Source organism: Pseudorasbora parva, chromosome 11, assembly GCF_024679245.1.
Source record: "Pseudorasbora parva isolate DD20220531a chromosome 11, ASM2467924v1, whole genome shotgun sequence".
Taxonomy (NCBI): domain Eukaryota; kingdom Metazoa; phylum Chordata; class Actinopteri; order Cypriniformes; family Gobionidae; genus Pseudorasbora; species Pseudorasbora parva.
The window spans coordinates 11653751-11676791 of record NC_090182.1 but is presented as its reverse complement, the minus strand read 5'-3'; the positions used below and the strand labels follow the sequence as shown (position 1 = coordinate 11676791).

At 36.2% G+C, this 23041-nt stretch overlaps 2 protein-coding genes across 3 annotated transcripts; both read right to left on the bottom strand.

Moving 5' to 3' along the window:
* Nucleotide 1: 1 nt before the first annotated feature.
* Nucleotides 2-2550, bottom strand: si:ch211-39i2.2 (DNA damage-inducible transcript 4-like protein-like). Its single transcript, XM_067457072.1, has 2 exons — nt 2270-2550; nt 2-1023 (listed from the first exon to the last, which is right to left on the bottom strand). Exons 1-2 carry the CDS (start codon nt 2424-2426, stop codon nt 581-583), a joined length of 600 nt encoding a protein of 199 aa, XP_067313173.1. The 5' UTR covers nt 2427-2550; the 3' UTR covers nt 2-580.
* A 3418-nt stretch (nt 2551-5968) lies between these two features.
* On the bottom strand, nt 5969-22731 carry sting1 (stimulator of interferon response cGAMP interactor 1). 2 transcript variants are annotated; one of them, XM_067457064.1, is made up of 7 exons: nt 22644-22731; nt 18193-18419; nt 17934-18111; nt 15447-15555; nt 7804-8027; nt 6663-6849; nt 5969-6353 (listed from the first exon to the last, which is right to left on the bottom strand). In XM_067457064.1, the coding sequence occupies exons 2-7, from the start codon at nt 18417-18419 to the stop codon at nt 6094-6096; spliced, it is 1185 nt and encodes a 394-aa protein (XP_067313165.1). In that variant the 5' UTR covers nt 22644-22731; the 3' UTR covers nt 5969-6093. The 2 variants fall into 2 exon arrangements, with proteins under 2 accessions (XP_067313165.1, XP_067313166.1); XM_067457065.1 differs by having other exon boundaries at nt 15495-15555.
* Between the last annotated feature and the right edge of the window lie 310 nt (nt 22732-23041).

Here is a 23041-nt window from a genome sequence, read left to right as displayed (position 1 = left end):
CAAGGTTTTTCAAAGAATAATTTATTTCACTTGTGCTTTCAAACAAAAATACTGATTCAAATACTTCACTGGGAGACAATACCAGCTTGTCCCGTTTGTTTCAAAGTCACATGAAAACATCAGTGAAGTGAGTCATACAATCTGAACCCTCCTAACATCAGTAAACAGTAGTGAAGAAACATGAACATTCATGAACATTCAGCCGTCACAATCATACAAACATACCACTGTGAGCTTATCGCACGTGTGGTGTCACCTGACAAATACTAGTAACAAAGTAGTGTTACTTATTCTTTGATGAGCTTTTATAACATTATATAATTCCTTATTATTAAGTGTATATGCATCGGATTTCATGTTTTTAAGTATCATCTAATGCAATATTATAACAACATTGCTGCTCATATTGTGCTTGAAATGTCAATTGCACAATATCAACTTCTTTTTAAGTTTTAAACATCATTTTGTAAACTATACTGATGTAACTGAGAAATAATGTGCAAAAATTAGCACCTACATTTGTCCTCATCCTCTGAGACCTCAGGCATCATCTCCTTATTTTACTCTTAATAACACAACTTTAATAAAACTCAAGTACAGTTGGTGTGGCGGACGAGTAGAGCTTCCGCTTGATCAGCCGGTATTCCCGTCGGAGGCTCAAGACCTTCCCGCTCCCGAACAGTATCTTCAGCCATCCACCCAGGTCAGGCTGCAGGACCACCGAGACCTCGAAGGTCGGCGTGAGACTCTGGTCGGGAATGACGGTGCCCAGCTTCAGTAGCGTGCCCTTGCTTTCCATGAATATGTGGATCAGCGCGCCCCGTATCCCACACGGCTCATCCGTGGATGAGCGCAGGATGTCTCCGGCCACACGTGCAGTCATGTGCCTGGGCAGACGCAGCTCCTGACAGCGCAGACTCGCTCCTTTGGCGTCATAAAGGCACTTCTCTATGCGTTTGGACAGGTTCAGCTGAAGACACAAGTCTTCTCTTTCTTCTTCCAAACTGCATTCAGATCCCAGACCTGTGAATGAGTAAATGGGAAAAATGTGTCAGGCTCAGCTGACCAGACAGAAACTTTACGCCTCAGCAGTTTGAGAGCGCTCATTAGATTAGGATCAGGAAACTAACACCGTCTGCCTGTAATAGTGTCATCGGCTGATCTGAGCGGTTGGACTTTCAGTGGCCTGAATTAATATGTTGCAAGTTTGGAAAACTGGAACAATGTGTCATCAATAAAATAATCACGTGTGCTTTAAAATTGACTTTAATGAGAAATCTTAGGGCAGACTGGGTACGTTTTCTTGATACAGAAAAGCGTTTGAACATTAAAAGATTAGGATTATGGTACATTCTATAGACCTATGTTGTCATTGTAAATATTCTAGTCATTGTATATAGTAAAAAAATGAAACAACCACAATGGAAAGGGTAACACAAAAATGTCAACTAATAATGAATGATATTTTAAAAGTTAATGCCAGGTTTGGGGCAAGTTGTCATCTTATATGTTGTAATTTTATACAATAATAATAAGAAATATTATATATATATATATATATATATATATATATATATATATATATATATATATATATATACACATACACACACACACAATAAAATAGGCCTATAGTTATTATATTCCATACACTGTAAAAAAAATTGTTGTTTTAACTTAAAAAAGTAAGTAACTTGGTTGCCTTAAAATTTTGAGTTTATTGAAATAATTTTTTTTAGTTAATACAATTAAGGAAATTGGTTAAATAAATAGAAACTTAAAATATAATTGTATCTAAACCACATGAAAATGTGATAAATCATGAAAATAGCACAAGTTGGCTGTGTGTAATTTGGCTTCTTCTTACGGAATAGCAGTTTTACTGTGTCATCACAAATAAAACACACAATTACCCAATATGCTTAAATCTTTTAATAATATTTGAATAAAGGTTGTTGATTCTCAAAAATGTTCATATTTTTTAAATAATTGTTTACAGTGTAGTAATAATTGCAGTAATAGTTGGTCTAAATAGCCTATATATAGGCTAAATTAATTAATTAAATTTATTTAAACATAAAATACGTGACAACTTGCTTCAACCGTTTTTCATTCAAAAAGACCCCAGTTTAACATTTCTGAACTAGATCATTTTAAACGTACAACATACGAAACCAAAACTTTAGAAATTATAGTCCCAGATACTGTGACAACTTGCCCCGCTTCCCCCTACTACAATAGATGGTTTAGAGAGGAATAGGATTCTTACTTGATAAACTCTGTGCCTTCATGAGCCTGCCGCAGTGTTTTAATTTGTGTCTGTCTGATCTGAAGCTCTGTAGAAAGCTCAGGTCCTCCGCTAGGTTTTCCTGCTCGCTCCTGACGGACATGCCGTTACCGAACACCAGAGCTTGTGTATAGACCATATTAACGTGATTTCCTCCGAGTGTTTCCCCGAGAGCTCGCCCAACTCTTCCACTGAGTGTTTCTTTGTTCCTTCCATGAATGCGAGAGGTTGAGATCTGTGGCTCTGTTACGGCTGCCTGTATTTATACTGAGCTCTGTTGTTGCATCAGCTGAAGTTTGTGGGATGGGCGACGGATATCACGCAAACCCGTGAGAGGTTAAATCAGACCAGAATGCAGAGTAGCTACATGCAACCTTACCGGCTTCTTGCGTTTATTATATGATATGATATGATATATTATATTATATTATATTATATTATATTATATTATATTATATTATATTATATTATATTATATTATATTATATTAATGATATGATATTATGATATATAATATATATATATTATTTTATATATATATATATATTATTTTATATATATATATATATATATATATATATATATATATATATATATATATATATATATATATATATGTGTGTATATATATATATATATATATATATATATATATATATATATATATATATATATGTGTGTATATATATATATATATATATATATATATATATATATATATATATATATATATATATATATATATATATATATATATATATATTATATTAATATTATCTTTTTTATTTTGTATACAACGATGGCATTGTAACGACATTTTGGTTCTCTAAAGAACATTTCAATGACCAGTTCTTAAAATAAAAAATGTTCTTAGTGTGTGCATTTTAATAATCTAAAGAACCCTTTTCCATTATAAAGAAATGTATGTGCAATGAACATTATACATAAACATTTTAATGGTTTTATATTAGATGTTATACATTTCATCATGTAATGATTATATTTTAGATGCTTTGATTGAACATTATTTCTTTTTACAAATGTTTAATCACCTTTTAGCTTTTTTTAAATTACTTAAAAATATATTTTTGTTATTATTTCACTTAAATGATATACTGCATTTTTAATTTAATTAGTATTATTTTTACAAAGTTTCTCAATTGGTCAATAAAGTCATAAACATTTCTGAACTACTTTTGTCTGTAGCATAAATCTGGGAATATTATAGCAATGTTAAGACTCTCTTGGTTTTTGGAGTTACAAACACTAAAATTAAAATTATTATGCTAGTAATTTAGCAACGAGACAAAGAAGTTTAGAGTAAAATAAACAGAAATGACTATATCTTGGAATCATTGTGGCAGATGACTCTTGTTCTGACATCACAGGTGGATATAAATACTTTTGGACAGAAGAAGGATGAAGTGTAAGAAAGAAAGTGATTCAGACAGTGTGAGATGAGATGTGATTATTCACAGGTGAGACTCACATGACCAGGAAGACAAACACTGAGGTCAGTAAAATCCAGTTCTGCAGCTTGTCAGCCAAGCACTTAAAGGGACAGTTCACCCAAAAATCTAATTTCTGTCATAGTTTACTCATGCTCCAAAATAATTTCTTTCTTTTGCTGAACGCAAAACAAGATATGCAGTACTATGCAGTAACCAAACAGTTGATGGACCCCATTGACTTACATCAACTGTTCGGTTACCGAGATTCCTCAAATATACTATATTCTTTTTCTGGCAATATTTTTTTTTCTTAAAAAAATGAAGGATAAGATAAACCCAAATGAAACAGATCTGTCCGATTTGCTGATCTAGAAAGATCTTTTACAGTCTTACTGGCATGTCTTAAATTATCAACTTGTTTACCTTCTGTCTGTCTGTCTCACTGAGTCACACTGAGGGACTTTTCCTCGTGACCTCACCTTCTCTGTCATTAACCAACCGGTCGCCACTGATGTCACATTGCACCACTGAACCCATCTTACGATATTATAATGAGGAAGTAGATGAAGTAGACTTCTTTAGAACCACCTTCAAGAGGATATGTCAACGAGGAAAGAATGCTGAACCAGAGGTCTTGTATATGTATTCCTGACGGGTGAACAAGGAAGGAAGAATAAATTAATGTAAACCTTTGACCATGGAGGGTTTTCTTAATGTGATTACATGTGCAGAATGTGAATGTGTGCCTTCACTGAATCAGCTGTTTAGAAAATACATTCATGTGACCTCAAACTACTCTTAAGTCAACCTCAGCAAAGCAAAGAGAGCCGTATCATATCAATCATTGTTGATTTTGATCACAAACGGTTTTGAACTTGTGATAGTTCATCCATCAGTGTCAAAGCAAAACATGATGGACGTGATGTCTCAATCAGCTGCTTAGATGGATGACTGAGAGTTTTGATTCATTTGAAAAAACCCAGTATGGAGATACATTTTTGCTACACTTGTAAAACTTTTTTAATTTGTAATGTAGGCCTACACTTTGAATATTTAAGTGAAAATGTATTTGAAATCTTATATAAAATACATTATTAATAAATAAATAATAATATTATTATTTTTTAATTAATTAACTTTTTATTATTAATGTATTTCACATACGATTTAAATACATTTTCACACATTGGAAATAGATAGCAGTCTGAATGTAATAAAAATGAATCATTTTGTCAATCCACTAATGAAATTACATCAGCTCAGCTGTAGAAACCTGACGGACTAGTTTGCTCAGCCGCATTCTTTAGCGTAGAGACTTGATGGATTATAATTTGTCAAAATGTTAAAATTAGCTATCAACTGATCTATCGATAAATATTAGATTAAAATAAAGTCATAGACAAACAGTGTAGTGATTCAGCGCGAATCTTCCTAGTGTTACGAATCACCTCAGTCATCACGGCTTGTTTAAACCGGTTTAAACGCGTTTCTCTCATTCAGTCTAATCGTTCTGCCACAGGACATGCAATAATGCAGACAATCAGAGGAGCTGTTCACTGGAACAAGCAAGGAGTTTTCAACAATATTTATTGAGAATAGTTCTTAAGAAAACCCTTATGTAAAAGTTTACAGTTTTATTTCTTGTGAAATCTTTTTAGAGCACAAAGAAAAGCTTTATAGAAGTAGCCTCCCCGTCCTTCTAGAACAGCTCCTTTTCAAACTGTATGCCAAGGACCCCCATATAATGATAAACCTTTTATGAGGGACCCCCTTCCTAAAATCCTTCAATATATGTGACCCTGGACCACAAAACCAAAAGAAATTGTAAATATATCTTTATGGAACTTGATCTTTACTTAATATCCTTATGATTATTGGCATTAAATGAAATTGTCTCATTTTGACCCATACGACATGTTGTTGGCTAATGCCACAGGTATATGTTACCCAATGACTGGTTCTGTGGTCCAGGGTTACATTTTTATGTATGAAAAAACATTTAAACTGTTAGTAAGTGTGACATTATAAATACAACATATTGTTTCCAAACTTAAATTGGCTATACTTAATGTTGGATAAACCTGAACTAAAATAACACTGGTCTCAAATGTGTGATTTTAGAGCAATTTATTAATAATCATTGACTTGTAAAAGTGACACGAGCATTTCTGGGTGTGTTGGCAGATATTACTTACTGAAAGTGTCCATGAGTACTACAAGAAGGGACAGAGAGAAAATTATGAATAACATCTGGTTTAATTGATTCTTTATTATTATTACATAAAGGGTAATAATGACTGAACACAAGCATCCAAGAAATCATGCAGAGCACGCATCTCCTGTTAATAATTACTGTTAACAATCCGTAGTCTCCACCGGTTGGGATCTTAGTGACTGAGGTGGGCTGAACATCAGGGTGGGTTCGCTGCTCATTTGCTCTTCTGGGAAAGCGGCAGGCAGTTCACTCTTAAAATTCCTAATCTGACCGTCTTCTTGAACAGGATGGACTTGGTTTAGTGGCTCTCGGATGGGATCCATGTGGATCTCTCCATCCTGCTGTTTCAGGTGCTGGATGATCTCTCTGGAGAGGTAATGAGGGTCACCTGTGTGCTCATCTGAAAAACAGCTGGACCAGATCAGTATCACAGACCCTGAGCTGAACTAGTGTAGGAGAATGTTCTTGTTTTTCAGAAAAAGATTCTGGTTTCACAGACTGGGCTTAGATTAAGCCAGGAATAGGGTTTTGTTTAATTAGGACATTTAAGTAGCTTTTTAAAACGTGCCATAGAAAAATTATATATTAGGTGTGCATCTTAAAACAAAACAATGCCATTGTTAGTCTGAGACTATAGGCCTAAGCCTTATCTGTGAAACCAAGCATTAAAGGACTCGCTGATTGTATTATTCTGAATGGAATTTCTCACCGTTGAGCAGGACGAGCCGGTAACGGTTCCGGCACTCTAGAGAATTGTCCAGAATTTGACTGAGGGTTCTGTAGAACAGCAAGACCTGCTGCTTTCGTTCTCTTTCTCCAAACCCTGCGCTGCTCTCCTGGGACATCTGATACAGCGTCCGCAGCGGTGTGGCATATTCCAGAACACAGATAAAAGTCTAGGAACAGAAACACAGAGAGAAGGTAAGACCTTGCATTTCTTTTCAGTGCCAGTACAGTTTTTAGCCACAAGGAGATGCTGTTTTGACAGCTAAATGTTGTGTTGCGCAGCATCCCAATTTGCATATTATCCATCATACTATTTTTCTGTGCAGTTCATTGAAAACAGAGTGACTGGAATGCCTGCATGCATGATATTTAGGGTATATCTTTATGGTCGTATACACTCTTAGAAGAAAATGTTTCATATAGAACCTTTTTATAGGGTTCTGCCAGCCGTGTCATAGATTTTAGAGATTCCCATTCATGGGATAATTTTATGGATTTAGTTGTAATTAAATAATTTTACATTTAATTCAATGTTATGAATTAAGCAGCTTGAAAACATACTTTAGACAAATTTGAAATAATCCATTAAACATGAAAATATTATGCAGTCATGTAAGACATTTCTCCTTTACGGTTGAACCTTTTAAGTAAAAGAAATATAGCTAAAATTGAGAATGAAACACTTTCTTTTTAGATATTTTCCATCGGTGAGGAATGCAAGATCAAAGTTGCCGCAGTTGTCTTTAAATTATGAAATGTTAAGTAATAGTACAATTAATTGTTGTTTTTATTGTTGGAAGATTTTCTGTTAGTCTGTCTTCAAAGCCTAGTTCAAGTATTCAAGTATAAACCTTAAAGGGTTAGTTCACCCAAAAATGAAAATTCTGTCAATAATTTCTTACCCTATGTCGTTCGACACCCGCAAGACTTCCGTTCATCTTCAGAAAACAAATGAAGATATTTTTTTGAGCCATCGGTTTTCAACAAAAATATCTTCATCTGTGTTCCAAAGAGGTGTCGAACAACATTAGGGTGAGTAATTATTGATAGAATTTTCATTTTTGGGTGAACTAACCCTTTAAACAGAAATTAGAAACAAGGTTAAAAAAAAAAATGTAGCCAACCTTGTTGTTCTGGGTGATCTTGTAGACGCTGTTCTTGTAGCTACGTTGCCGCACCCCTGCTATGTCCAACTCCAATTCTGGAAGGTTCTCATGGAAGACCACATTAGTGTCCTCCTCTTCAGGTTTGGTTGGGACCACGGCGTTGATGGGCACAAGGATATGTAGACGTGGGGAGCTCAGTTTTGTGCTCGTGGAGGAATAATGACTGATCTTGTTCTGTAAATCTGCAGGTAAAAGATCATAAAATTTAAAAAGTGGTTGGTTTTACAGGTTAGAGCTCAGTCACGGTCTTCGTTTATGCATTATCAATTCATTTACAAACTTGTATAAAGATCTTTCTACCATGGAACAAGCAAACGAGAAACTATGAAGAATATTCCCATTGCACATTTCCATGAAAGCATTAAGATATCAGGAGCTGCCATGCTTTACAAAACCAAAAACACCACAATTCACTCATATTCTCATTCATATTTGCACATATTAAACTTGCCTTATTATCAAAAGAAGCACACCATATGTGGGCATATGATAATATTTGAGATCTATGGCAAATTGAAAGATATTCAAAGAAAATGAGGTCTTGGACACACAAAGCTCAGCCATCGCTTCAGTAGACTTTGGAATATTGTGCAAGTGTTATATGGAGCCATTTTATTTTACGCTCTAAACAAAAATGGTGCTTAATAGCACTAAAAGTGGTTCATTATCATTGGCTTGATGAACAAAAGTCTCACGGGTTTGGAACGACATGACGGTGAGTAATCTATGAAAGAATTTAAATTTGGGGATTTAAGTAATGCATCTTTACTGCCCTCTAGAGGCGTCAACAAGGAATGGCTCACATGTGGCCTGCAAATGCAAGTACCCCAGAGTGCAGTCTGGACGATGGGGCGGGGCGACACATTGGGGTGGGGCGACACGTGTCGCTCCGCCCACATGCAATTTCATTGGTTTACAATACAACAAGTCTTATTGGCGTAGACGCTTCAAGCCTGCGCATGCGCATTCCTTAATGTGCGATTTTATGAATGAACCACACGGAATAGATTCATATATTGTTTTAAATGAAACAAAACGCAAAAACGAGCGCTTGGTGACGGTACCTCCGGCATAATTAAGGCTATAAATCTGTTTAACATTTGGCTTCTTCATCAGGTTCGGTGGATCAGCACAAACCCGGATTTTACGCAAATGATAATTAATTATTAACTGTAGTATTGGACACCTCCGAACACAAACGGCTAATTTTAGTTTAAAGCATGATCAATCGTTTAAACGAGATTGTTGTCCAATTGTATAAAGTGCTAAAGCGGTATAAAGTATTTCCCTGTTAATAAAATATGTGGGGCTATGAATTTATAGTTTTAAAGGTCCATATTTTATTGTAGGACTAAATAGCTAAGTGTAAACGGGTTAACATGTGACAAATTAGATATTAAAAATCCATTTATTTATCTACCCTCGCATTGTGCATGCTATAATCTGTGTACAAACGGGATGAAAATAATTTTCACTCCTGTAAATCTGTGCAACACTACCCGAGAACTTGCAGTAAATACCAAGAAGAGAAGTGATAGAAACATTTATTGCAATACGCATTTGAGCACATAAATACCCACAAAGAAGTTACACCGTGTGGAATATTAATAATAGATTTTCATTTATTAAAATTACTTAAATCAAAATAGATTGGCACCTTATTAATTAGGGCCCAAGCCCTGAAAGGGCGCAGAGCCCTATTGTTCTTCTAAGGATTATTTGTTATTTATTATTATTTTTTTACGCGACTATTTGGGCATTTTTGGGGCCCTTCCCGTGCTCGAAAACTCTTGAAACTTTGCACACCCATCAGAATGCGCGGCCATCAGGGCCGGGCTGAGGCTGGGACCCGGGCGTGGCAGGGGGGCTCGACAGCGCCCCCTAAAGTGGGGTCTGAAAACGGGGTCTACAAATCAAACACACTTGCACGTACACATATGAAACTCGGTACACATATAGAGCTCATCGGGCTGAACAACTTTCGTGCTCTAGTCTAAGTCATGCGTCAGCACAACAGGAAGTGAGCTATTATGGGTTGTTCGGAAAACGCATGCTGTGGAATTTGCGATACTCCTCCTAGACGATTCACCCGATCAGCACCAAACTCGGTCAGCATGAAGTCAAGACACTGAGGATGCTAAATTGCGAGCAACTTTTTGATATCTCAAACGGTTTGGCCGTGGCGAAGAGACGAATTTATAGCGAGAAAAGGGAAACAGGAAGTGTGTAATAACTTCTGCATACATTAATTCATTTTGATTAAACTTCAGCTGTGTGTTCGTTGTAAGAGGACGATCACATGGATATGACTTTTGTGAGTCAAAGTTATAGCGCCACCAACTGGCAGCAGGAAGTGTCACTTTTGTCCAAAGAGGAGTGTAAGTTTTATCTACATTCACCAAACTCGGTATATATATAGTACTTTTCGAGCCGGACAATTTTCTAATTTATTGTCATTAGCTCTGACCAACAGGAAGTCAGATAATTTGGTTGGAAGATAACACAAAGTGGAAAGCGAGCTCTGAGTTTTTACCTTCTCCTCAAAAGCGATTCATTCAATCTCCTCCAAACTCGGACAACATGAAGTAAATATACAGAAGATGCTAAAATGCGAACGGTTATTGGATATCTCAAACGGTGTTCCCGTAGCAAAAGCCTAAAAAACACAAAATAGGGACACACGTGCCTGGTTCATAAATAAGGCTATACTCCCACCTGCTGGTTATTCTATATATCACACTGGCTGTTTTTCTGTTTTTTTTTCTGTTTTTTCAACACTTATGCTCTCCCTTAAATGACCAGTAGAGGGCAATATTGTATAAGTTTTCAAGCAAAAAAACTTGCCTCTCTGGGTGTGTGAATGGTTTTCTAACCTGGTGGGGACTTAAACCTGAATGCACACAGACTCATTGGGACTTCCCAATGGGTACAAAAGCTTATAAATCAGACAGAATGAGTTCTTTTGAAGAAAGTTTTGTGTGATGGGTAGGTTTAGGGGCAGGAGCAGTGTAGGATGACAGAATATATGGTTTGTACAGCATAAAAACCATTACATCTATGAGTCCCCAGAAAGAGAGTGAACCAGACATGAGTGTGTGTGTGTATGTGTGTGTGTTTGTGGGTGGGTATGTGTGTGTTGTGGATGGGGGATGGTGGATGGGCTTAACTGATAAGAGTTGCCTGCAGCATACTTCAGCATTACTACTGTGTGTGTGTGTTCGTGTGTGCGTGCGTGCGTGCGTGTGTGTGTGTGTGTTCTTTTTTCTAGCCTGGTGGGGACTTCAACCTGAATGCACACAGACTCATGGGGACACGTGTCACTGATTTCTACAGTGTGTGTGTGTGTGTGTGTGTGTGTGTGTGTGTGTGTGTGTGTGTGTGTGTGTGTGTGTGTGTGTGTGTGTGTGTGTGTGTGTGTGTGTGTGTGTGTGTGTGTGTGAGCCACTCTTCTGTCTAAAAAGATTACCTCTCAATGCTGTGCTCTGGCCTGCATTCAAGGATAAAAAAAATTATTCTGGGTTTGAATAAAAAAATGAATGTATAAAACCAGTTTATTTGTAGGACATTGACAATATTGTTTTATATAATTAGTTAAATAATTGTGTTAATACAAATAATTATTAATAAAAAATATAAATATAAAAAAACATTACTAACAAAAGAAAAAACCCATTTAATTGTCTTTAAAAAAAAAAGTAGTGTGTGTAACTTAAAAAATGAGAAGATTAATGCCTTTTGTTTAAGGACAAAAATGAGAACCAATGAGCTACCGGTATATAGAATAACCAGAAGGTGGGAGTGTAGCCTTATTTAGTAACCAGGTTGGATATGTCCCAGGGAACACTGTTTTGAAGATTAAACTATTGTTGTTATTGCATCACAGTGTTTTCAGACAGTGAAATAAAAACAATGTTCGCTCACTGTTTAGATTTTGTGTCTGTCATTCCCCTCCCCCCTCCCTCTCCCTCTCTCAGGATCACTCTATGTGTGTGTGTGGAGGGGGTCTCTCTCACTCTGTGTGTGTCGCCTTGTTTTTTGTTTTTTTTTCATAATTTAACCCTTTCATATCATAGGCTATATCAGCAATTTCTATCACTTTATTGTGAAAAATAAGTTTAAAAAATGTATTATATATATATATATATATATATATATATATATATATATATATATATATATATATATATATATATATAACACTGGTCTTCTGAACTTACAATATTTTGAGCTGCAAAAAATGCATTTGCACATAATTGAAAGTGATATCCTAATACTTTTAATTGTTTTCTATAACATGGGCTTTAAAGAAGGTCATGTGCTGTGTTTGCAAAGATCACGTATGACACCTCTTTAAACTAATTATTTATTAATAGAATTCAAATGGATTAAAAAAATAATTTCACATGATCTTATAAAAGTGGCTGTTTATAATAAACTTCTATAAATTATATGCACGCATATTACTCTTACCTGACACTGATATTATAATCATTGGTGCGGTCTCTGTGATTTGGCTTAATTTATTTTTAAGAGAAGTGTAAGGATAATACAACTTCAGCATTTGGACGGTATTCTGCACTCATTTTGAAATTGACATTTGACATCATCTAACATAAAATTAATGAATAAAATGTAATTGATCTCATAGATGTGACTGTTGTGGTTCCTGGTCATAGCAGCACCAGTTGCTGCAGTTAATGAGGTGAATTCAAATGACTTTGACATAGTCCCATTATTTATTTTTTCCCATATTAAATGCCTATTGCCTGCTGTGCACAGTTAAGCTGATGCCACCGGGGTGGCGGTGCCACCGGCTTGGGCCCGCCATCGCTGCTCGCAGCTTTAATATTTTTTATTTCCTTTATGTGTGAATAAGTTTAGCTATACATATGTTAATACAATAATTTGCAATATATGTGCATATTTTAATTTCTAATATATGTTAATATATTAGTTTTCTATATATGTAAATCTTTTGAATTATATATTAATGCAGCTGTTTAATATATTTTACATAAGTGTGCCTCCATATATGTAAATATTTTCATTTTATAAACATCATTAAATTTGTAATGAAAAAGTCAAAATTTCATATTTTCCAGACAATGCAAAAATGTTGACCCAATGGATAAAATCAAAATTTGTCTGCAGAGAACACATGCTGAACAACAATAGTTTGTGATTTTTATTGATATTAACAAAAAGTAAAAGTACAGAGAGCATATATAAACTTAACTGCACAAAAAAATAAAATTTTGCAAATCCAGACACAAATAGACTTTAACTCAAAATACAAAGCTTTAATGTAAACTTGGATTTGCAATAGGCCAGTCTCTTTTCTTTAATAGAGGGTGTGCGCTGGTGTCACTTTCCCGTTGGGACACGACCCTCAGCTGGACTAAGTGGCAAAACATTCTGGAGCAGGGCTTACTTTAATAAGAGAAATTGCAGAAATGGGAGCAAAACAAGCTTCTTTTTTTCCTGAAATAAATTAAATGTATTTGGATTCAACAGTGATTATTACAACTCGCCAAAGAACCAGTGTTTGGCCAGGAATTGGACTTTCAGACATTTATATGTACCTGATTCCGATGCCGGGGAATCATATAAAGCAAAGACTGTGAACACTTTATCTGCTAAACAAATACTATAAATACAGTTTAGGTAGCTCTAAATCCAGATGATTATATAATCGTCATATTACCCAGGCTTAAAAATTGTTAACAATAAGGAATTTCAGACATAACATCTGACTTGATGTGTGGTCATACTTCTAGTTGGGATTTATTGGTGAAATTAAAGTGTTGAGGACATTAATGTATATACTGGTTGTTAAATTATATTTTGTGTAGATTTTTAAATTTACTTGGATAGCTGTTAGCTATTACCATGAGCCAGACAATTCAGAGTTCTGCACTGTACACATTTGCTTTCGAAGAAAAACTGGGTTTGTCTATTTAACCATCCACCTTTGTAGAACACAATGCTCATTACAATGGATATTTTTTAATAAACGCTAACAAAAATATAAATATTTAATTGGCGAGTTGTCAATACAGTATATGACCTAGTATATGATTTTAGCCCAAAATTTTACATATCTAACATAAAATGTTCTGATGTCTGGATTCAGGTTGTTTCTGCGAATAGCAGCAATTTATTTGTTTGTCTTTCTGTAGCTTTCGGAAGGTTGTACAAAGATTGCTCTGATTTATTGTTGAATGTGCAATCAACTGTATCTATTTGTACCTAACCCTTTCCCAGATGTGTTTTGGGTGTTGCGCTGTTTTTGCAGCATTCATGCCGAACACCAATCCTGCCACTCAGTGTTTTTGCCACTCAGTTGGTGTAATACAGTTACACGCCATCTACTGGGATATCATGTGCATACTCTTATATTGGAACCTCAGTTCTACCAAACTGTTGCCTTCTCGTGCCGTTCTATGGCAGCATCTGAAACTAGAAAGAAGATAAAAAATGTTGGATTACTCACTGGCCACTTGAGGTAGTTGTGATTTAGTTATTTGTTGCATTCTGCAAGTTTCATAGCTTAAAACATCCTCCTCATTATAAACAAAGCATTGATTTAATCCAAAAATGGATGTTGCAGGATCTGTAATTATATTAGCACGAGACTGCTTCCAGAGTAAGACATCAATAAATACTATTTTGACAAAGAGAACTGATTGTCTCCTCTCCAACAATAAGCTGGGGTGTTCTGGGTGTTCTTTTTCAGTTCACCATCTGTATTTCTGTAAGGCTAAACCTTACAGTTTATGGATAGATGCTATATAAATGCTACATGTACAGCATTATCTACTGTGTTTGTGTACAAACTGTATTCGTAGTTTAGTGGCTTTCAATAATGCACATTCATATTATTAAATGTATTAAAGCTTTCCTTTGTTGTAGAGGTTTTTTCTGTCGCCCCTGAAATCACAGAACATTTGATCCATATTTGTTTACCATGAGAGACCAGAACAGGTTTCCACTACTTGGATTTTCGCACTCTGCGAGGTCCGTTAGGTTAAATAAATGTGCTTATTGCTATCATCCATTGACAAATTTATCAGCAAAACCTTTACATAACTATCAAAACCTCTCATCTAAACATAAAATGTGATTAAACGTTCAAAAACAATAGTTAGCCTAAATTACCTCTTTTAAAAAATGTTAGTTCTGTTTTGCATATCTACTTCTTCAAAGACACTAACGTTACATTTCTATCAAGTAAATATAACATAGAATCGTTTCAATTAAAGTTAAGAAAAGTGTCAGGAACAGTAATGTGTATTACTTGTGTGATTTTATGGACTAAACTCACCTTAAAAGCAGCGAAAACAACAGCGAGAGCCGAAGTTTTACTGCATGTTTGTCGTTTCCCCACACAGATGCAGGTAGCTCGTCGTAGGTAGATCATTTCTAAAGACGTACATAAAGGAATGCGCATGCTCAAGCCGCAAGCGTCTACGCCAATAAGATTCGCTATATTATAACCCAATGAAATTGGGTGTAGGCGGAGCGACACGTGTCGCCCCGCCTTAATGTGTCGCCCCGCCCCATCGTCCAGACTGCACTCTGGGGTTACTCTGCAAATGTACCTGGAAGGACAAATTTAAGGTAGCCGATATAGAAAGACCAGGCCAAACCATGCGCCACATTCATCTTCTTCAATTCACAGATTTCGGAGAGCTCCACCGGAGCAGGGCCCTGCAAACAGAAATATACAGATAAACTGAATAGAAAATTAAACAGAGAAATCTGTTACTTCTTTAAATTTATTTTTTTGTATCTTATTTGACTTGCACTACGTTTAATCTTTCACAGCAAAGTTTCAATACAAACAATACACAGTTGTTTCTAATAATAAGCTATCATTGAAATTGAGTCAGATGTTCGTGCAGAGACAGAACCTTCAGAATGACTTCTGTGGAAGGTAAATTCCCATTACGTCGAGACTGCACAGATATTTAGACATTTATTTTAAGGTACGAAGTATCGTAAATAAAGCTCTTTAAAATGTATACATCACTTTGTTGTAGGCGTGTGTCCCATCGGGTAATACAATTTTTACATACATGGATTCTTCACGCCCACTTACAAATACTGGAAATATGTCAAGTATAAGTATATGTTTCATGTGCAAAGACTGCAAGGGAAATGACTACATCAACGAAGTAGGACATAATTTCCCTTATTCCAAAGCCTGAAAATGATCCTCTCTTAAATTACAATTGGTGACCAATTACACTTCTTACAGTTGACTACAAAATCTTGGCCTAGCTTATACGCTAGAGGGAAATGTAAGCTTAATCATATAATTTCAGAAACACAGTCAGGTTTTGTAGGCATATTAGTAATAATATAAGAGTTATTGTCTTAGATTTATTGGACTATGCTGACTTTGTAAAATTTAAAGCCATTATACTTGTCTTAGACTTTTATAAGGACTTTGACACCATTGAGCATGGATTTCTTCTGCAGTTGTTTGGTTTTGGTGATTAGTTTGTCAATGTAATTTAAATGTTTTATAAAGGAATTACCAGCTCTGTCAATATGTTCACCTCCCAAATATTTTTTTTAATAAAACGTGGCGTCTGTCAGACAGCGTTGCTCAGTTACCCCCCTTTTTATTTATTTTGGTTACAGAGTTATTCCTTTCAAAGAATACAATACTGCTGTCCCCACAGGTCTAATGCAGCTGGTCAAGGGTCATATTTTATGGCCATAACGATACAAAGGAATCGGCTTTGTTACAGGATGGCATTGGCATTTATGAGAACAAATGTAATAAACCTATTTGCCAGATTTTTTTTAGAAGAGAGACCAATTTTTTCCTCGAGGCAGATATCACTGATAATGTTAACTGGAGAAGAGCATGGCTGTTACCTCATAAATATTTTATTCCTAATAAAACCAATGTAGTCCACTTTAAAATACTGCATAAAATATTCCCTGTCAATTCAACAGTGTCCAAAAAAGTTTTTTTATTTTTTATTTTTTAAATATTCCTAGTACTTGCACATTTTGTGGTAACAAAGATGAATCACTGAGTTATTCTTAATATCAGTGTCCACTGTTTCCAAAATTCCTGTAATGGAATTTAATTAACTCTAACTATATTTGTTTTTCTTGCAGGGTTAACAGTTATACGCTTTTGAAATCTAAATGCACACAAACCAAAACCTATAACAAAAGTAGGAAACGAAACTAGACCGATATCTAAATATATAAACTCGTGACTTTGAGTAACAAAGGGAAGTAATCAAGAAATCCAGATTTGCTTTTACAGAGTAACAGAAGGTTTTTTCTACATATCAAGAACCAATCATATTGCAGAAAAGTGATGTAATGAATCATGTCACCTTTGCCATTTTCCTATTCTATAAAAACTGTTGTACTCTTTTTGCTGGTGGGATTCTCTAGTCGTGATTAAATCACATTCGGAGGCATTATCTGGAGTCTGTCTATTTAATGCTGCACAGGTTAGTGGAACACTAGAGACCTTATTCCCAAGCTAGTGTTCATAGGGGGCGAGACGTTGTCAGACTCAGAGAGAGGCTCTTGGGCTCTGATGCAATCAGGTAGCTATAATTCTTAGCTATCTAATGCGGTCAGAGTAGCTACACTTAGGCGTCCACCAGCGTGGTCAGAGAGGGAGTCACCTAAGGATAATATTGCAGGATACCTGGTTTAACTTGAGACAAGGGCACAGGAGAGTTTCTACCACATTCCTGAAACGCCTCAATTGTAGTCTTCTCTAAGGGATGTATACATCAAAATAGTCCTCATTTAATCAATTCTTGCCTATGCAAGGCTGAGGCCTGGGTGGTTTGTGTTAGTGGTGAAACTCGCGATTATGTTAAAGGGCGTGACATTTATTATGGAATTATGGTATTATGGAAATACGGGTGATGAACAACATGAGGGTGAGTAATTAATGACATCATTTTTATTTTGGGGTGAACTAACCCTTTAATAACTTTGAAATAATGTTCTTTTAACGTTACTGGAAGAATGTTTGTTCATAGCTTTAAGAGAACCTTGTCGGGACATGTATTGTTCTCCTTGCATGGGATGAATCTTACCAGCACCCCTAGGCTGTTGAGCAACAGGCAAACGGCGCACACGATGGCCATGATGCTCCACTGCTCGTGAGAGAAGGAAACACCTCCTAACATTAGCATCAGGAATATTGCACACATTCCCAGAATGGCATGTCCTTTAATGCAAGCCTGAAAGATCTCATTTATTCTGCCGTGATACCTGGAAAAGAGCATATTATATTGAAACAATACACACAGACACAACTTCATCAGAGGAAATGTTATACCATTGTGTTCTAACCTTTGCTTTGAATGGAAGAGCCATTCCTCTGCAAACAAACACATACTGTGAAGAAACGCTTCCACTGTGAGGCACAAAGCGATCATTTCTGCTCTCTCCATGAACCTGTCAGAGTCCAGCAGCCACGCAAACACCAGCGTAACAAGACCCAGTCCCGCAGCACACACCACCGGCAGCCTACTTCGCTCTCTGGGGACGAGACCGTCCTCTCTGAGCACACCAAACATCTGGACACATCACATTCACAGTATAATGTCCATAACACCAAGTCATTTTGCCCCTAAATTTATTGCGCTTGTTTGCCAAGGAGATGAGTGTCAGCGCACTGAGATGAATATGAGCCAATTAAGATTAGCCAATTAAGTCATTTTCAACAAGCTGCAATTTTGTACTAATATAGTTTTTTTCTTAAATGTACAACATTATTAGCCTTATTAGATAAAAATTCCTGCGATTTCAGCAAAGAAACCAGCCTTGGATACACGCACTGAATATATGCACTGTTTGACATTATGGCTCGCAAGCCACATCTGGCTCATGATTTAAAATCATGTGGATCGCCAGGTCTCTCACCCTTTATCGACAAGTATTTGATAAAAAATTAGACACATCACTAGAGATCAGCTTTCACAATTCCTTTACTGAATATTAAGGTGTACTATGTGGTATTTGTGCAGTAAAATATCCAAAAAGCACCAGGCCAGGATTATGTATTTTGTTCAATTGAGTTCTTAAAATATCCCAAATGCTTCCAACTATTTGTGAATTGTGAGAAAATTGCTATTTTAACCAAAGAGCCGGGATGTCTGAGGGAGTCGCCTGTCAATGGCGTCATATCTGCGTTACCCTTGGTTTCCGGTTTCCGAAACTTCATAACATCATTTTAAGCACACTTAAATGTATCTATGATAAACAGAACTCCGTTAGCTCGTACTCTTGACCGGAAAAGCAGAAATAGCGCCGGCAAATGTGTCCTATCATAATAAAAGTCTGCTTACTCGAGAGCCATGTGTTTCGTAACAATCGCTCCAGTGGCCTTGCTCAGCTCCACAACAATTGGTCCTGCTCTGCTTCATACTACAGTAATGTTAATAATTTGCCCGAGTCCTATCCCTTTTCCACCGGCCCTGTCCTAAGATCGAATTACGTTTTTCAAGTAACTAGTAACAATTACTTTTCAATTTACAACAAAATATCTGAGTTACTGAGCGATGCTAGTTACTTTGTTTTTCCATGTACAGACTGACATAAGTGCCGAGGTGTTGTGTGCACTGCGTGAACATCATGGTTATGGTAGTTTTAGAATAAATGTGAGCAGGCATTTACTCATCATTACACAGATTCAGTATTACTTAAAATGAATAAAAACTGTAAAATACAATCTCATAATACACAAACCTGCCAATAATTAAATACATTCAATTACACATCTTATATTAACCCATGTCTTTGCTGCTGATTTTCGATGATCCACATCACATTTGTGTTTCTTTGTTCTTCTACTTTTTTATTATTGCTGAAGTGAGCATCAAACTTTATTTCCCTGCATTCTATTCTTCTTCGAATGGCAGAACAGGTTTATTGTAACTTTGCCATCTAATGTACAGGTGTGAATTTGCATTTCTTCCAGCCTGAGGGCCTTTACATTTTCCAAAAATAGATTTGTGTTGTTGTTATTAAAAAACAAGCAAGCCTACCCAGGTGAGAAATTAATGTAATGCATTACTTTCCATGAAGTAAATATGTTTAGGGAGTAACATATTGTAATGCATTACTTTTAAAAGTAACTTCCCCCATGGAGATAATACTGAAAATAAAGATTTTTAAAACAGCAGAGAAGGTATAGGTATAGGCTAAAAACAAAGTGACTGGACTAAAACCTATCCTTTATTGGATTGGATTGGATTTATTGGTGTTCTGATGGGACGAGATATTTCGACCTCTTTCTGTGCACAGACTTCAAGTGGAACACGGACAAGCGGTTGCGTGCCTAAACGGCCAAATACGCAGAGAAAAGTGTGTTTTAAAGGAACACGACAAACATTTGAGTTGTATCGGTTTCAAATCCATTTAGCCGATCTCCAGGTCTGGCGGTAGCACTTTTAGCATAGCTTGTCAGAGATAAGATCATTGAATCTGATTAGACCGTTAGCATCTTGCTAAAAAAATTACAAAAGACTTTTGATATTTTTTCTATTTAAAACTTGAATCTTCTGTAGTTACATCGTGTACTAAGACCAACAGAAAATTAAAAGTTGGGATTTAGACCGACATGGTTAGGAACTATTTTCTCATTCCTGTTTAATAATCAAGGAAGTTTCCTGTCATACCATTGGTATTACAATGATATTACGCCTGAAAATAGCACCTGAAAATAGGCTTCTGTCAACATGTGACAACCTGCTAAATTTTGCTTAAGGCGGGCGTACACTGTGCGAATTCGGACACTCGCAAGGTCGTGAGATATTGCAGACGCTACGAGTCATTTAATTTGATCATCGCATCAAATCAGCTGGTACACGGCACGACTGTTTGCACCGTGAGCCGGCCGCGATCACACGAGTTTTCATGTAACCCAGACACCGGAGCTTTCAATGTTGCTGCTATAGCTTCAGATACAAAAAATAAAGAAAAAAGGTGTGAAAATGATTTGTTGAAAAGCCATTCCTTTTAACCGAAACAACCAGAGGGAGAGAGAAGAGTGCACGTGAGAGAGAGAAAGTGTGTGTGTGTGTGTGTGTGTGTGTGTGAACGCAGTATGTGGCAGCCACTGAGCTAATAATAGTCATTGACGTGCTTGTGCATGATTTGGCAATAGGGGACAGCCATATGCTGGTAAAAATCGGGCCGACTCCCCGAACTTTTTAAACATGTTTAAAAATGATCGTAAGGTCGGGAGGTGCTCTTAACGTGCTCGGCTCGTCTCGTATTTCCTCTCACACGGTGCGAGCCGCGACCATACGAGCATCCACGATGTCCACGCGATTTCTCCCGAGAAAAAAAAATCCTCTGCGAGTTCGTACGACAGCAAAAATCGCACCGTGTACGCCCGCCTTTACATAGGGAGGGACTTTTTTTTCTCTGAAATTTTACTATTTAGTTTTTCTATAACATAGTTTATTTTATTTTTATTAAATGCATAAAAGAACAGTAACAACAATTTTCATGTCATACCACAATAATTCATTTGAGATTGAGTGTGCTTTGGACTATTTTCAGGCGCTACGTAATATCATTGCGCCGCTGCACCAATGGTGCGGTAGTAAAGTTCCCTGATTATTACACAGGAATGAGAGTATAGTCCCTAGCCATATCCGCCCTAGAAAATACCAACTTTACATTTTCTGTCTGTCTTGGTACACACTGTAATTACAGAACAGTCAAGTTTTAAATAGGAAAATATCAAAAATCTTTGGTCATTTTTGAGTGAGATGCTAACAGTCTAATCAGATTCAAAGATCTATGTAAAGCTATGCCGCCAGATCCGGAGATGCTGAATGGATTTGAAAACGGTAAAACTAAACTGTTTAAGTAGAGTTAGTAAAATGACTGCTCTAAAAAAACAAAAGTGCCCTATTTTCTGTTGTGCTTTTATACTTCCAATGAAATGTTTCATATGAAATCACTTATTTTCAGTTCTGAATTGGTTCTTGGTTTGAACTTTTTTCCCCCCCTTGTGAGCTTTGTACAGCTGTGCATGATAATGCATCATATTCAGTGAGTTACAGGAACTGCAGGTTTTATGATAATGAATGCCACTCCTTATTCCTCCACAAACATCTTTAAAGCTTCATTTAGGCACATGTAGTACTAGTTAGTGGAGCACTTTGTATTTTACCTAGAATAATCAACAGAGAGATTAACCCAAATACAGAAGACGAAACCAGAAGCGGGTGAAATTCACAGCCGCTGCTGATTTATTTTCTATTTCCAAATGTAACCACAGAAATGACTGTGATGCATACAAGGCATCATAAAGATGAGACATCACAGCAACATGACAGCTTTATCGGTGAGAAGAACAGTATCAATCATATCGGGTTATAGCGTGATGCATTCATAAATAGGCTACTTTCAAGAAAAAGAAGAAATGCATAGCCTACTGCACCATGTGAAATTCAGTACAGAGGCAATGTTTTTAGTAAGTTTTGTTTTCATACCACCTGTGACCAGAGAGGTCAGTTAGCTAATCAACATTAAAGGCATTTAAATGCTTCATTAAAAGTAAAACCATCAAGGAGTTTAAACACAGAGTGGTCCCCAAACATATTTGGACTTTTAAGCCATATAATGAATGAATGCTATTGCATCAGATAAAATATGTTTTAAAAGTATACTCATCACATCTTTTACCTGCTTGCATTGATATTTTCCCCTGTCATACAATTGCTGTATGTTCAAAATAATCAGAAGGTTGGTTATAAGACATTATAATACATGTTCAAGCTTACCTTAAATTAGCTTTGCTGGTGACAGGAGTTATTTATCGGATTCTTTCTTCTGCGCTCACTATAAATCCCTCTCTCTCTTTCTCTTTAATGGTTGGTTCTGTCTTTACTTTCCTGCCACGCCTACTTTCTTTTTTACTTGCAACATTCAGTTTCACTTTCAGTAAATGAGTAATGCCCTTCTCCAATCTATCTTGGAGTTTTCTATGCGGGCTCCATATGCACAAATCTCCAAATTGAAAATCTGGGACAAATCTTCAAACCTTCAAATGTTTTAAGTATGATGAAAAAACATTAGCCTATAAAGGTCATTTAAACAAATAATAATGGCAATTTATAACGTGAAAACCTGTGTATAAACGATCAGATTCTTCCACTGGCTAGAGACAGATAGAGTGAGG